The sequence below is a fragment of the Heliangelus exortis genome, chromosome Z, assembly GCF_036169615.1.
Source record: "Heliangelus exortis chromosome Z, bHelExo1.hap1, whole genome shotgun sequence".
Lineage (NCBI taxonomy): Eukaryota > Metazoa > Chordata > Aves > Apodiformes > Trochilidae > Heliangelus > Heliangelus exortis.
The window spans coordinates 48,034,463-48,050,150 of NC_092454.1; the positions used below are offsets into that span (position 1 = coordinate 48,034,463).

At 47.7% G+C, this 15,688-nt stretch overlaps 1 protein-coding gene across 1 annotated transcript; it reads left to right on the top strand.

Annotated features, from left to right (window-relative positions):
* Window positions 1-2,991: 2,991 nt before the first annotated feature.
* DMRT3 (doublesex and mab-3 related transcription factor 3) lies at window positions 2,992-13,921 on the top strand. Its single transcript, XM_071731214.1, has 2 exons — window positions 2,992-3,677; window positions 10,452-13,921. Exons 1-2 carry the CDS (start codon window positions 3,239-3,241, stop codon window positions 11,414-11,416), a joined length of 1,404 nt encoding a protein of 467 aa, XP_071587315.1. The 5' UTR covers window positions 2,992-3,238; the 3' UTR covers window positions 11,417-13,921.
* The last annotated feature ends 1,767 nt before the right edge of the window (window positions 13,922-15,688 follow it).

Here is a 15,688-nt window from a genome sequence, read left to right on the forward strand (position 1 = left end):
ACTGTCTAGTTGCCTGCCGCTGGACTTTCAGCCTTTCACTCTGGAGATACTCCAGGGCTGGCGATGTGTGCAGGGAGCCCGGGAGAGTTCTCAGGGGCTTTAAAAAAAAAATAAATTTATTATTTTTTAATTGTTTTCCTTATTTATTTTCCAGAGCATTGCAAGTTACCCTCTTTCCTCCCTCTCTAGCTGATTGGAAAACATTGACCTTTATTAATGATACTCGTATCAAAAAGTGTGTTCCTCGCAGCTCGCTGCGCAATTTTGATTGATGGTTGTGTGACCCTGTGCACCATTCGCATTTTCCTCGAAGTCTGCCGTGAAGTTTCGTCCCCCTCCAGCGCGACGTCTTGCCACACGACCCAGCACGACTGACATGTGCTTCTATCCCTCGTTAGTATGTGACAACACGAGCATTCAGAGCCACCTGGAGTAACTCTCCAAGTTGCAAACTGTGGGTAATTTAGTTGTCTGTCTGCTCACTGAAAAGCGGGCATTGCCTAAAAGCAGTTCTGTTGAGGTGTACCTGAAACTAAATCCTGCCACTCGCACCCCCGCAACCCAGTTTCCCGTGATCGGATTACTATAGAGAAGTGCAAACACTAGTAAATACTCGCCCCAGCCGACTCCCCCCTAGCCACCTGCCATACTTGGGGCGCATCTCGTAACGGCGGCGCCCACGGGTCTCCACAGCGAGGTGGCCGCACTGTCTTCCCCAGATGGCTTCGCATCGAAAAGTCGTGAAATGCCAGCGGAATCGGGCCAATTTTTACCTCCAAGCCCGCCCCCCTCCCCTGTCCAGTTCGTTAGCGTTTCTTTCTCGAAAGCCCGGCTTCCTTTCCGCTAAATGTTATTTGGAGCATATGTTTCGCGCATTCATTGTCTTTCAGTATATTCTTCTGGGCGCTAACTGCTAACACAATATCGTCACCTTGAAATTTCCTCTGCTATTTTCCAAGTAAAAGCTTAATAGCCTTGGAAATGAAGTTCATGTGGTGCAGTTTACCATAGCCCCTTCTTCTGAAAAGCTTTCTGCTGGGATCCCATTATGTGCTTGAATAAACCTTTTCTGCGAGCAGAAATGGGAACCAGGGTTGTCAGGTGTTGGGTTACAATAGACTTTCAGGCAGGGGACGTTTTGCTAACATAAATACGAACCTAGCCCTATAGGGAAATGTTGTCAAATACTAGGACATGGAAAACATTCCCATCAAATATGAGAAAAGGATTACGGCACTATATCAAACGAGTAATTTCAGCCTAAACGCCCGGTGTGCAGCCAAGCGGGAAAGGGGCCCTAGTCTATAAGCCGGCCCGCCGGGCCAGCCCAGCCCGGGACCGGGCAGCCGCCCGCCCGGCCGCCCTGGCACAGGCGCCCCGCTGGCTCCGCTCCTGCTGGCGGGGGAGGAGGGCTTTCCACCACCACTGCCCCCCTCCGCGATGGCACTTTTCACCCCACTCCTTCGTTTTGCGGGAAAGGATTCCCAAGAGCGGCTGGGCACCCTCTTTTACTCTGTTTTGAGATAACTGAATATTTGTTTGGCCCGCGGAGGAGGCACCGCTGGTTTGTTTTCCTCCCCGCGACGAAGACCCATGGGTGTGTAAGATGCCCCGCGTGGGCCCCCAGTTCGCCCCTGCGGCGGGCTGCAGGGCTATCCGAGTGCCGTGCACGCAGCCCGGCAGGGAAGAAAGGCAGATCTCACCGGCGCTGTGGGGAATGGATCTGTTCCCTGCACCTGATCCATTTCACCTCCCCGTCTTGGTGCAGTAACTGGCAGAAGAGGGTGTCCGATGGGCTGCTCATCCTCCCTCACACAGTCCCTGGGAAGAAAGATCTCCCTAGGTTTCTCTTCCCCGCGAAGTAGAAAAGTAATTAGGAAAGAGCCAAGTAATTAGGTATCACGCAAGTACCTTCTTAGCACCCGTCATGCTATTTATTCCTTACGGTGAAAGACTACCCAGAATTTAAATCTGATTTTCTAATTACCTACCCTCGCTAAATGATTATTTCGCGTAGCATTTACGGTGGAGAGGTGCCTGGGAAGAGCGGGAGACATGCTGGAGCTGCGAAAAGGGTTCAAGTCCAAGCAGAGCCCTAGCCTGCCAGTAGGCTCAGCGCTGCCAAGTACCGGTGCGCGGGCACAAAAAGGTTCTTAGTGAACTGGTTTTCTCCCAGCCGATACTACCCTACCTTTTTTCGCATAATGTATTACATCTGGATTTAACATTGTCGCTACCATATTGGAAACATCGTGTTTCAGCAAGAAATCCTCCCCGCGGCTGGGGAATACAGACAATTACCACCTGTTCTATCGGACACATCAAATAGGTTGCAAGCAGTTTTGCTTGTCCTGAACTACACAGGCTTTCCCGTAGCCACCGATTGAGTTTTAGGATCTGCCTTGGGGAGGGACGCAGGAGAGGGAGAGGATAGCGGAGAGGGTGAGGGTGTGGGAGCAGGAAGCCTCCCGCAGCCGTCGGACTCCAGGGTGCAATCCGGTCCGCCCAGCTGCTCCCGGGCAGCTCCTGCTCCAGAACAGCTTCTCCCGGCTTCAAAACTTTGAATAAACTTTGGACTCAAACCCCCCCCCCAACACTGCACCACGGATAATTTTGCGGCAGCAGCAACGCACCGTGCCGCCGTTCCTAGTGTCCGTGGGCTTTCGAGGGGGGTCCGAACGCCCCGTCTAGACTTGGAGATCCTGACCCCGAGGGCCCACTCCAGAGCCCGGGAAAACTCCCAGACCCCGCTCGCCCCCAGCCCTGGGACCTTTCGAAGGGTGAGCCGTGAGTAGGTGGCATCAACCCCCTTCCCTGCCTGCTGAAGAACGGACGGACACACGGCACAGACGGCGTCGCCGCCCCCGACGGCGGGGCAGAGGCCCCCCCCAGCCTCTCTCCTCCCTCCTTCTCTCTCTCCGTCCCTCCTCTCCATCCTCCCGGCAGCAGCGGAGAAGGAGGGGGGCGGGCGAGGGGCGGGGGTGAGCGGAAGAGCGCTGAGCTCGGCGGGGCGGCGCGGGCAGCGGCACTGTCTCTCCAACCCTGCGGCAGCGCTCTGCCCGCCGGTGCCACCGCGGCGGACGGCGGTTATCCCCGCCGGCCTGGGTCCGGGGCCGCTCTCCCCGTCGAGCCCGCCCGCCTCCTCTCTTCTCCTGTCCTTTCCTCCGCCGCCCCGGCCTCCGTCCGCCCCCGTTTCCCCCTTCTGCGCCCCCGAGCTATCCGAGCTCCTCCCGCGGGCATGAACGGCTACGGCTCTCCGTACCTCTACATGGGCGGCCCGGTGTCGCAACCCCCGCGGGCTCCGCTGCAGCGGACGCCCAAGTGTGCCCGGTGCCGCAACCACGGCGTGCTGTCCTGGCTGAAGGGCCACAAGCGCTACTGCCGCTTCAAGGACTGCACCTGCGAGAAGTGCATCCTTATCATCGAGCGGCAACGGGTGATGGCCGCGCAGGTGGCGCTGCGCCGGCAGCAGGCCAACGAGAGCCTGGAGAGCCTCCTCCCGGACTCCCTGCGCGCCCTCCCGGGGCCGCCGGGCAGCGCCGAGCCCCCCGCTCCGCCGCCGGGACCGCCGCCCTGCGCCGCGCCGCCGCGGGCCCCCGCCGAGCTGCCCGCCGCTGCCGCCCTGCGCTGGGCCGCCGAGCCGCCCCCCGCGCTCCCGGGGCCGCTCCCCAAGGCAGGTGAGGCCGGGCGCCGCGGGGGGTGGAGGCGGGCGCGGAGCCCGGGGTGGGGAGGGAGGGCAGCACCCGGGCCGAGGGCAGCACGACGGGCGGGTCTCGAGGAAGGGGTGCTTGGCGGAAGGGCGAGTCCTTGCCCTTCCCCCCGACGGGCTCTGTGGGAAGGGGAAGGAGGGAAAGCCCGCATTCGGTCCTCCGTCCCGGCGAGCGCACTTCTGAAAAGCAACGAGTGGCACAGTGCCTTGCTCGCCCCTCAGCCCGGGCTCGCAGCCGCCGAGACCGGCGTGGGTACCAGCAAACACCGCTGCTAGGCTGCCGGCCGGGGTTTGGCTGCGGGACGTCCTCCAGGACAGAGCCTGCACGAGGAGCTTGGGGAAACAGCGGTGCCGGGAGCTGGGGGGTCTCTGGGCAGCAAACAGGTCCGGGAAGGGGTGCGAGCTGGGAAGGACCAGCAGGTTGTTTCAGCTTCTCTCGTGTTCCGGCGTATACCGCCGGGACGCTCCCGGAGCGGATTTCGGCAGGTCGGGGATGCTGGCCTCAACCGGCCCCCTGTGAGTGCGACCTACCGGGAACACATGTTTCTGGGCTCAAAAGTTACCCATCGGAGCCGCTGTTTCCTTTCGCGCCTCATGCCTGAGCGGTAGCCGGCAGCCTACCCCGACAGGGATGCCCGGCAAGTGGTGACTGCGGCGAAATTTTACCCCCTGCCCCGGGTGGGGAATAGCAACCCCTGGAGACTGCTGCACAACTTGGCTCCTTACAGCTCGCTGCCGGGCGGCCCTACACCCGAGGGGTGGTTGAGGAGGAGCGGGACCAGCCGGCCTCTCTCCGAGGGCACTTGTAGCGGCTTTCCCCAGTCCCGGAGGCGTTCTCTTGGCACTGTTCTGTGCTCTTCCAGCTCTGGGAAAGACATAGCCCCGGGGGCGAGGCAGAGGCCCCCCAAGAAAATCTGCATTTCAGGAAGAGCTGTTCTAACAATCAGTACGACAGGGTCTGTCGTATTGAGAGATTGACGGTGGACTGGCACCCTCTTCTCCCTGGCCAGCCCTCGGCACAACCTGACCGCCCTCTGTCCCTCCCCATCCCTTGGGCCTCCGCCCGATCCCGCAGGCTGTTTGCCGGAGTTTTGTGGTCCGTCCGCCCCCCAGATTTCCGTCTGACCTCCGGCAGCCTCCCCGCCGGCTCGGAGCCCCTCTACACCCGCCCCCTCCCGTACCGGCGCCTTGCCGTGGCTGGGACCTCGTGGAGGGTAAGATAAGGCGTGAAAAAGAAGGAAAAAGCCCGCCTTGCCTCCTTCCAGAAAGTGAAACAAATAAACTTCGCCAGCAGGATATAAATCTGGCAGATAGGAACGGTATTGACTTGCATGCTCAACTTTTGTTGCCCCTGATATATGAACTTCCCAGCTTAAAAGATTACAGTAATCACGGTAGGACAGTGTAAATCGAATCTGATAGCAATAACTTTTGGGGAAGGTCAGGCTGAAGTGAAATGTTACCAAGCAACAGGCGTTTTGTTTGCAAAATACAATCAAAGTGTATTGATGAGAAATTTTTCCTTGCCAGCCAGTCAGCACTTTCTGCTAACAGCTTTACGGGGTATGAGGTGGAGGGGAAGGGGGCGGGGGGAGAAAATAGCGGAGGCGATCATAAATCAAGACCCGTGGTGCCGGTCCCCTCCGCGGTGAGGTCGGGCTGGGGGGGACAACTACAACGACACCTCTGCCCCGGGTCCGGGGGTGCCGGGGAGCAGCCCCGGTTGTAGACCTCTCTCTGCTGTCTTCCGTCTCCTATTGTTACAGAGTTTGTTTTTTTCTCCGTCTTTTATGAACATGGGAATGCTTGAGAGAAAAGCATAAAACCAGCTCATGGGAGGGTTCCCCCAGACTGCCACACTTTTAGCCCTCACCCGGACATTAATCTCCCTGAAGGTGTTTTTCAGTACAGAGGAGGTATTTCCCAACATACGGTAGAATCAGATCTGTTTAGTTTTATTCCTGCGAGATTTTGTCATTTCAATGGGACAGTTGTAAAGTTCTGTTCTATGCAAACGACGTGCACTACCCCTGTTGCATCTGCTTGTGTTAACTTGTGTTAATTCCTCCCCCCAATGATAATATGCTCATTAACTTTCATCTTCCAAATGAGTGTGTGTTACTTTTCTCTGTCTTAGCAATAATTACCAAGGCTAGCAAATAATAAATACGACAATGTATTGAACCTTCTGTTATTTTCAGATCCATCTTAGTGCAGCACAGACATCTCTATGGTAGTTTGGAAGCTGCCTAGTATTCTATGAAGTACCTTAGGTACCTTTGAAGATGGGGAAGAAAGTTTGGAGAGAAAGTAATTTAGAACAAACAGCAAACCAAAAGACCCCTAAACAAACCAGTGAGCCGCCACCACCAAAGAACAACAAAAAACAAGCAATACAGCAAGCCCACTGACACACAAAACCAGAATTACAAATAAAAAGAAAAAAAAAAAAAGAAAAAAGAAAAAGGAAAAAAAATGCAAGACCAACCAAAAAATAATCCCAAATCAAAAACCCCATAAAAACACTGCAAACATTACGTGACTTTAGCTTTATGTGTCTTTCTGCTAGTTCTGGTATTAGTCGATTCTAATAATAGAAAGAGGTAAAACAGCAGGTATTTTTGTGATCCAAGAAAATCTGCATTTCAGGAAGAGCTGTTCTAACAATCAAAGCACGAGCTGTTTTAACAGAAAGTCAGTGGTAGGAATATGTAAGAAGCAATTTTGGTTCCAAAGTATTAGACCAAGTTTTCAATTTTGGTTCCAAAGTATTAGACAAGTTTTCCAGACAAGTTATTAACTTGAGGACAGGTTCTCTCTCACCTGTTTTTCTTTTATTTGGCTCCTTCACAATATTTGCTTAATGATCCTTAATGTATAAATAGGCATGGAAAAACTGGCATGTATGTTGGCCCAAATTCATAGCAACTTTATTTATTTATGTAGATTTTACTGTGAAAACATGCATGGTTTTCCCATTCTCTTCGTTGGTGTCTGTATTTCCACTGTATCTCTGTAGATCTGAATGTGTGTCTGTCTCTGTCTCCGCATGTGTATTATTTGGTAAATACTCCCCATGGTTTACATCAATGCAAAAACAATTTCTTCACTTTGCACGGGGCTGGCAAAGTAATACTTAAATGCAGAGAATTTGATAAAAACTAAACATAAACAAACAAAAAAACCCAAACCAAACAAACACAAGCCCCCCCCACCCAACCAACTAAAACATATTTCTGAGGTTGGTATTTCTTCCTTAAAGCTTAGAACATTCTCATGTAAAGCTTATGAGTGTTGCTAAAAAAATCTTTAGTTGTATAATCTGAACACCAAATTAATATTTTTGTACCTGAAAATATTTTGAGATTTATATATGCATGCAATACTCTTACAATTCAGTGCCCACATAAGGACATCCATACAGTGTCTTTCCAAGCCTGTCTTTATTCAACGATTGCTGCTTTGTGTCCATGTTAAACACACGGAAACCCTGACCTCGGCATCTCCCGTGGAGGTGTGGGGACAGCCTACAGGCGTTCCTCCCGGGGGGGACCTGGTGTCCAAAAGAGGCAAAAGCACCCTGAAAAACAATCTGCCGAGCAGGAAAGCACGGGGAACCCGCTGGGTAAGCCGGCAGCGGCCGTGCGATCGGATCGGCCCAGCGCGCCGGGGGTGACACCGCGCACCGCGGCTGCAGCCGCTGAGCGAAACCACCCGGCACCGGCGGCCAGAGACGTTCTCGTAAAGGCAGGGGAGAAAAACAGCCCCCTCTCCCCCCAAAAAAACCCCAAACAAAAAAAAACAAACGAGCCAAAACCAAAGAAACAACCAACCAAAAAACAACCAACAACAAAAAAAACCCCAAAACCAACCAAAAAAACCAAAACCAAACAGCCCCCAACCAACCAAAAAAAAAAAAAAAAAAACAAACAAACCCACAAAAAAACAAAAAAACAAAAAAACCCCCAAACCCACACAAAAAAAAACAAAACCAAAAAAAACCAAACAACAAAGCCCCAACAAAAAAACCCAAGAAATCAACCAACTAACCAAACAAAAAAACCAACAAACCAAATACAATAGCGTTCAAACTCAGTGTAACCAACGGAGGATAATCCTCCTCGTGTTAATATCAACATTTTATTTAAATCACCGGAATCCGATTCGACCCTGTGAGCCCGGCAGCCTGGTGAGTCGCATCGCTATGAACTGTGCTTTTTGAGGAGACTGTCTGAGGCTAAGAGCCGTGATCTCTGCAGTCTCCTGATGAGAAAGATGCAAACTTAAGTGGGAAGAGTCTTCGGAATGTGAAGAAAAATTTTAACCAAATCTCAGCCAAATATGCTTGAAATATCTTAAAACCAGTAATTTGTAAGGATTATGGAGGGTATAAAGGAAATTTAATCTGATAAATTTTTTGGTAGCATATATTTCTCCCCGGTGGTACTTGTTACCAGCCTATAAAGAGACTCTTGAAAAGCACAGTAGTTCTGAAGCCTGCTCGACCTGTATGTGGCCCATTTGGTAATATTTGGTAGCACAGTGCAATCTATGTGGAAATTACAACCACTGTCTCCCTTAACTGCCTCTCTGACTCTGGAAAGACAGAGACAGGAAATTAACTGTCTTCCAACTGCCCAGTAAGATTTTGATGTTTAAATTGCCCATTTCACTCAGATGTGAATTATTCTAAACAACCTGTCCTTTGTACAAAATGCATGATCATGAACATTTGATGGAATTAGGAGGGGAAGGTAGTGTGAAGCCATCCTCATAAGGATACACACTGCCAGTTTACTGCTGGCAAACATTTCCTGCACTCTCCTTCAGATGCTCAGGCAAGACTGCTGCACTGAGTGTAAAAGGAAGTGCGTACCTATATTGCCTGCTCTGTAATGTACCTACATGCAGAGTTGTTTTTCTGTTTGCACTGGACAGAGAGCATGCCCAGTGTAGAAATGGGGACTCAAATTAGATTATTCTGCTAAAAGAGGGTGAGATCTTTGTAAGGGCATTCATAATCCTCAGATTCACTCTATCTCAAGTAGCAGCATCCCAACACTCCGTAGGATGGCCTGTCATTTCTGCCTGGCGCAGCCATTTTTATGATGAGAACCTCCCTTTACTACACTGTCTGTCAAGCTGAGCTCAGTCAGGATCTTATCTTTCTTTATAGCTTCCATAATCATGAGCATAACAGTTTCTTGCTGGGTAAATTGCACTAGCAGAGTTTGTCTCAAACCGATCTGTTCAACCCTAAACTTAGCCCTCTGCAGAGTGCAACACCCTACATGTTAACTGGGGTGAGAGAGAGGCAGGAGTGTTCAGTGAGGCTCGACTGATTTAACTGATTTAACTGATTTAACTTGTTTCTTCTGGATTACACAGGGGTGATCATCAGCACATTTTCAGAACTTTTACTTGTTTCTTTTAACTTCTTTCTGTAGTTGTGCTTATCATCAGGGGTTTGGGAAAACACAGAAGTATTTGTATTTATTTCTGCAGATAGTCTTTCACATATATGTGTGCAAAAGCACCACCCTATGCAGTTAAAGCAAGTCGTGCCACTGGCAGCTTGGACGAAGATCCTTTCCTCAGACATCAATGCTTCCCAGGGAGATGATCATTGCGAGGTATGAGGAAGGCCAGCAGAACAGCATTCTTTGGAAATAAGTGCAAACATTCTCAAACAAATATATTGGCACCCTTATGCGTAAGCTATGAAAGCTCTCAACCTTTCCTCTATTTCTTTCTGGCAAGCAGTTGTATCTAAAAGTTTTCCACACTCTGGACAGGCATTAGCAAAGTGACCAGAGATCTGAAATACCCCCCTTATTGGTGTCTGTCTAGAGACAATGTGGTGAACAAACTTGTTTTCAGCCCTGTACTCAGCTCTTGACCTTCTTAGTTTAGCAAAAAACCCCAAGTTACCTGGGGCAAGGGCTGAGGGAAGTTGTGGAGTTTTCATCCTTGGAATTACATAAAAGTCTGCTGAGCACCTTGCTCTATGTTTCAGGTTACTCCTGCCTTGAACAGGAGGTCAGGCTAGTTATCTTTCAGAGGTATGCTCCAAACCAAATTCTTCTAGATTCTGGGCTTTAATGGGCCAAGCTGTCAGCTGTGCTCCAGGTCTTGGAGTAAAGAAAGGCCCATGATTCTTGCTGGGGAAGGAATGAGTGCCTGTAGAGACAGAGTTTGAACTAGAATACACTGATTTATTATAAGATTTCTTTAACCTTCTGCCAGTAGTCAAGATGGAGTGGTTCTACCCATGCTGTTGGGCTTTCAGGGTAACTTCTGGTGTGCCAAGTGCCCTCTGGATGTCTTCATCTCACGGTCAGTTAGATGGTGCTAGTGAGGAATTCTGATGTGAAAGTGCTGAAATTCTTCTGAGAAAGCTTTCACTTCAGTGGTTTATTGTTGCTTTGTAGCCCACTGGAAAGGACTGATAAAGCACATTTGATGTAGCAGAAAAAAGATTACTACTGCTTTTCTTGTACATGTGAAAATGAGACAGATATCTATAAGGCAGCATTTAGCGCCTAAACCAGTCATAATATTCTTTAGCAGTTTTGTTCTTATGACATGTTTCAAAGAGGCCTTCATTTTATCAGAATCTATGTGAAAAAGGCATTTTTCCCCTAGAACCCTGCTCTCTTCTCTTCAAGAAGACTGAATTCTCAATATATGTAAAACCTTTTGGCCTCAGCTTTTCATTAACTTCTCTACCTTCTCTTTACAGATATGAATGAAGAGAGGCTGGGTGATGCCAGTGGAGCAGACAGTGCTGAGACCTACAGTGACAAAGACACAGACCAAAGGAGTTCCCCAGACATGACTAAAGCCAAAAACTGCTTCACACCTGAAAGCCCTGAAATTGTTTCAGTGGATGAGGTTGGTTATGCGGTTCAGAAAAATGGAGGGACCACAGAGAGCCGTCCAGACAGCCCCAAGTACCACCCAGAGCAGAACCACCTCCTGATAGAAGGTCCTTCTGGGACAGTTTCTTTACCTTTCAGTTTGAAAGCCAACAGACCTCCACTTGAAGTCTTGAAAAAGATCTTTCCTAACCAAAAGCCAACTGTGCTGGAGTTGATCCTGAAGGGGTGTGGTGGTGATCTGGTGAGTGCTGTAGAGGTTCTTCTGTCCAGTCGGTCTTCAGTGGCTGGTGGGGAGAGAACTTCTACAGAATCTGATGGTCTCGTTTTGCCATCCAATGGGCACATTTTTGAACACACACTGAGTTCATACCCTATTTCCTCTTCCAAGTGGTCAGTGGGCTCAGCATTTAGGGTTCCTGACACGCTGAGGTTCTCTGCCGATTCCAGTAATGTTGTACCAAACCCTCTGGCTGTACCTTTGCAGCACCCTTTCCCTCAGCCACCACGCTACCCCTTGATGCTGAGGAACACTTTGACAAGAAACCAGTCCAGCCCATTCCTGCCCAATGATGTCACCCTGTGGAACACCATGACACTGCAGCAGCAGTACCAGCTACGGTCCCAGTATGTCAGTCCTTTCTCTAGCAACTCAGCCAGTGTTTTCCGAAGCTCACCAGTCCTTCCCTCCCGCTCATCGGAAGACCCTAGGATCTCAGTCCCTGATGAGGGCTGTCCCATTGTGACTAAGCAACCAATTTACACAGAAGATGAGTATGATGAAAGGTCTGATTCTTCAGACTCAAGAATACTCAACACATCTTCTTAGATTGCCATTTGACACGTGATAGCTAAATTATACTTGCAGTGCAGCTGAACTACTGGGCCCTAAGAGGAGGGACACATGCTCTACAAAGCCCTTGCAATTGTACTAAAAAGTGACTTTGCTTGGTATTGTACTATAGCAATAAAGACATAACTTATTGAATTTTTTGCACTTCACTGGTAATGCCAAATAGCAATACTCTGGCTTTAGTGCTGAGTGTGTGTTACAAAGGAAGACTTTCCAGCTATCAGTTACAGGACTCTGGAAGACTCATAGTGGAAACAGAAGCCCAAGGTCTACTTTGTTCCTTAACACAGAAAAATGGGGATGTTAAACTAAAATACTTGAATGCTGTTTTATAAGAGAGAACTCCTCAGGACATAAGAACTCAAACAAATGTAGTTCAATTGCAAAACAAGTACTTTACAGTCTTATGCCAATGAGCATCCTTGCAGTGAAAGAAAAGGCAGAAGAAAGAAATATGCACACGAAACTAGCATGAGTTGCTTGTGTGCCATTTGAGCTTGGACGTTTTTCAGAGAAATCATAAGGTTACACTTTTGCCATGGCTAGTTTGGAATGTGTAATGTCAATGTAAAACCAATTACAGCTGTGAATTGCATGAAGTGTATTGTGAAATGAACACCAGATTAAGCATTATCAGGTTAATGTAGCATGCTAAGGACTCTAGAAAAATAAACTAAGATGATGATCTTGGTTTATGTCATTTATACTGGGCAAATAAAATTTCTGAAGATTGAGAGCTAATTAGTCCTCAGCCAGGGTTAGAATGTCCAGGTCCAACTACTGCAATCAAGGGAAGTCTCTTTTTCCAAAAAGAGATCTGAGATCTGCTTCCCTGCCTTGTAGCTTGCAATTGAGATCAGCCAAATGTTGTCATCAGGAATGCTGAGGTCTCTTGAGTGTATACTACAGCACTTCCAAGCTCAGCTGAGTAAAGCAGAGCTTGCTACAGTCACAGCAAGCAGAAAAAAAAGGCTCTCCCAATACTTCTGAAGAATCTTTTTTCCTATGCTGTAGAAGTAGAAAAAATGAAATAGGATGTAATAGCAGGCATTTCTTTAAAATAATATTTAGCCAAATGGTAACTTCCTAAATCTAGAAAAGTAATGGTTTGAACAATTTATTGCATGTTTGCATGCATTGATTACACGGAATATCTTACATGTGTCAGAGTAACATTAGGAATTGCTTCTGATAAGGAATGCCACTAAATTAATTGTCCACTTAGAAATTTTTTAAGGTCTTAGTGCTATTTTTTTCAACCATTCACAAGTGACTGCACCTGCTTGACAGCCAGCTTTTCCAAAACACACCTCTGAATGCAGATGAAATGTCTGTCAGATCTGCCAGGTGTATGGATTAGTCCCACACCGCAAAAGCAATTGAGGCTGCCACGAAGTTGGACTCTAAGGCAGATGGGCTTTAAAAACTGTAATATCTGTTATCTGGTGCCCTTGATGATATTAATGCCTCATTTGGCATTTCACATTTTGTAAGGTTTGTGCACCCAGTGAATCTTGCATTTTATAGGGGTGCTGAACATGCACAGAGAGGAAAATAATGATTTTATTTTCCTTTGGGGATAAATGAACAGAAAAATACTTTTTCTTGTATAATTTTCCAACCTGTTCAGAACAGCAATTAGTTAGTGATAAGGCAAAGATATAAAGGCAGGGGGAAGTAAGAAAGAAAATAAACAGCTTCCCTTATGGAAGTGTAAATGTGAAAACATCTGGAATTTTCATAAACGCAGAATTACAGTTTTGTGCTGACAGATTTGCCTGTACTCATATGGCTTTTGTAAACAAATTCATCTTTCAGCCACTCTACAGAAAAGAAGTAATTGATAAAATAGGCTTGATCTTGCAAACCAAATGGAATGAGGTAGTAAAATGTTGTGATCTGACAGTATGGCCAAATGAATTGTGAAAGGCTAGGTGAGAGCAGGTAGCTCCAGGAGTACTGACTGGTTTTGAGCTCACATGCTATGTAGTCTTTCCTCCAGAAAAAACACTATGTTTAGGCATCCCTTTACATTGAATGAATTTTTAAATTATTATTATTATTATTATTTTTGCTACAGAGGGTGATTCTTCTCCAGCAGAAAGACCAGACAGTGGCACCTACAGCATCTCATAGTGACCTTACACACTGTGGTCTGTGGGTTTTCAGAAAACAGAATTTTGGCATCTGGAAACTGGGACACATCTTTCAAAGAAGGGTGAACCTTGACTAAACTGGAGTCAGCTATTATCATTCTAAACACTTGTGGTGCAAAATGAAGAGTAAGTAGTGTAATTTTTAAAATTGGATCTCTTGATAAACTATTTTCTGAAGAAGCAAACAAATTAAAAGAATCCTAGTCACATGTGCTAAAATATCTTTCCATTCAATCTCAATTATTTATGTTTTGTTTGTTTTTTCTGAAATAAAGTATACCTGAATGTGTTCAAAATAAAAAATGAAAGTTTTGGTGTTGAAAAATGTTTTTTGTTTGACCACATGGTATATTTGCTATCTAGAAGATTAGAGTTTTACAAAACATGAATTGCAATAGTATCTTTGAGCAATTACTTTTTTTCTCACAGCTGTATTTTCCAGGCCGGCACTGCAAAGACAGTTTTTAACTCCTAGCTGTCACCTAGCAAGGACCTCTTGGTGTGTTGGTAGGTCCTCTTTCTGCCCACACGGCAGACCTGTTCTGCACACCCTCACCATGCTGGTGGGGGATGCTCACCCACTCCCCACCCTCACGCCCTGGGCAACCGATGGGTACAGGAGCCTCCTTTCTGCAGGACCACTGGGTGTCCCATCCATCTGGGCCACGACATGGGGCCATCCCAGAGCTGATAGGTCCCACTCGGGCTCGGGCCGTGTTTTTACCAGGGTGGTGACAGCTGTGTCACCGCAGCTGGCAGCAAACAGCAGGGACGAGTCTTGATTCCACTGAGTGCCCGCCGAAGTGCAGCATCCTTTCCCACGGCTCCTGAACCCTGCTGTTTTCCAGCTCCATCTTGTGGTTAAAAATGAGTATTTTCATGTTGGAGCAAATACTAAATAGCGTGGAAGCGAGAAGTCGTGTGAGTGAGGAAGGGTAACAGCTTCAATGCTCAGAAACGCGCAGTGAGAAAAATGGATTTAAGAAAGACATCAAGAAAGATGGGCTGAGCCAGACGGGGCCTTCGCTTAGAAACTGCAGAGCACAGAGGGTTTGTTGTTGTTTTTTTTTTTTTTTTTTTTTCTTTCTTTTGGTTTTGGTTTGGTTTGGTTTTGGTTTTTTGTTTGTTTTTTTGTTTTGCTTTTAATGGTACGTTGAAGAAGTTGTGGCTTTCTTGGAGCAAGAGAGCTTCACCCCTTGCCCTCTGCACAGTTCCTTCTGCTTGAGCAGCTGCCCAGGGCACCTCTCTGGGATGCCCCGGGGCTACTTCTTGGCCTCTCAAACATGCGATTTCACTGCCAGCTCTCTGCAGATGTACACAAAACCAATGGGCAATGTGTCTCTGCTTGTCCTTAGCATCAGTGCAGGCCCACCAGGGACCAGAGCAGTGTGCTCTGCAGAGACTGGCTACTGCTACTTAATCCCTGCTCATTAACCCCTCTAGCTAGGACAAGGGGGGTAAGGCTAAAATGATGTAAACAGTAACAATAATAATTTCTCCCTCTGAGGAGTGCTGTGGAGAGCCCTAATGCAATGCTTAGGCTCTCCAGCAGCTCACATACCTGTAGATAAGGGAAAAGTCAGGGTGAGGGATAAGCACAGTGCAGTGGGGGATGTCCTGCCCCAGCCCCCTCTACCTTGCCTTTGCCAGTGCTCGTGATGCTTTTTCTGGGCTCCCTGACCTACCTTCCTTATGGGCCTGAAGGGCCACCTCTGCAACATTTGTTGGATGCCTGGTGAACAGGCTCACCTCACATTTGTGCTGACATCTTTGAAAAATGACTTTGATTCTCTCAGTATACTGTTTCAGTGATTCATTCTTTATGTGCATTTACTCAGCAGACGTGAGTGGGGAAATAAGATTGATGCTAAATTTATATGTTAATTTTAATATTGAAGCTATCCTGTATTTGAAGAATAAGATCGATTCTTCAATTTCATTTCTTACGTGATACTGCATATTGTCATTACTGGAAAATAAAATTATTTCTGAATGCATACTATCCAAACTTCAATTTTAGTGGACATATAACTCTGAAACATCATTCTTCTCCCTTCCCTATAAAAACTAACTTAATACAGTATTTTAACAT

Excerpts from the sequence above, each read along its gene's own strand:
- DMRT3 (XM_071731214.1), top strand. The coding sequence starts at position 3,239 with ATGAACGGCTACGGCTCTCCGTACCTCTACATGGGCGGCCCGGTGTCG. Across the intron at positions 3,678-10,451 it reads GGGGCCGCTCCCCAAGGCAG|ATATGAATGAAGAGAGGCTG; the intron begins GTGAGGCCGGGC and ends TTCTCTTTACAG.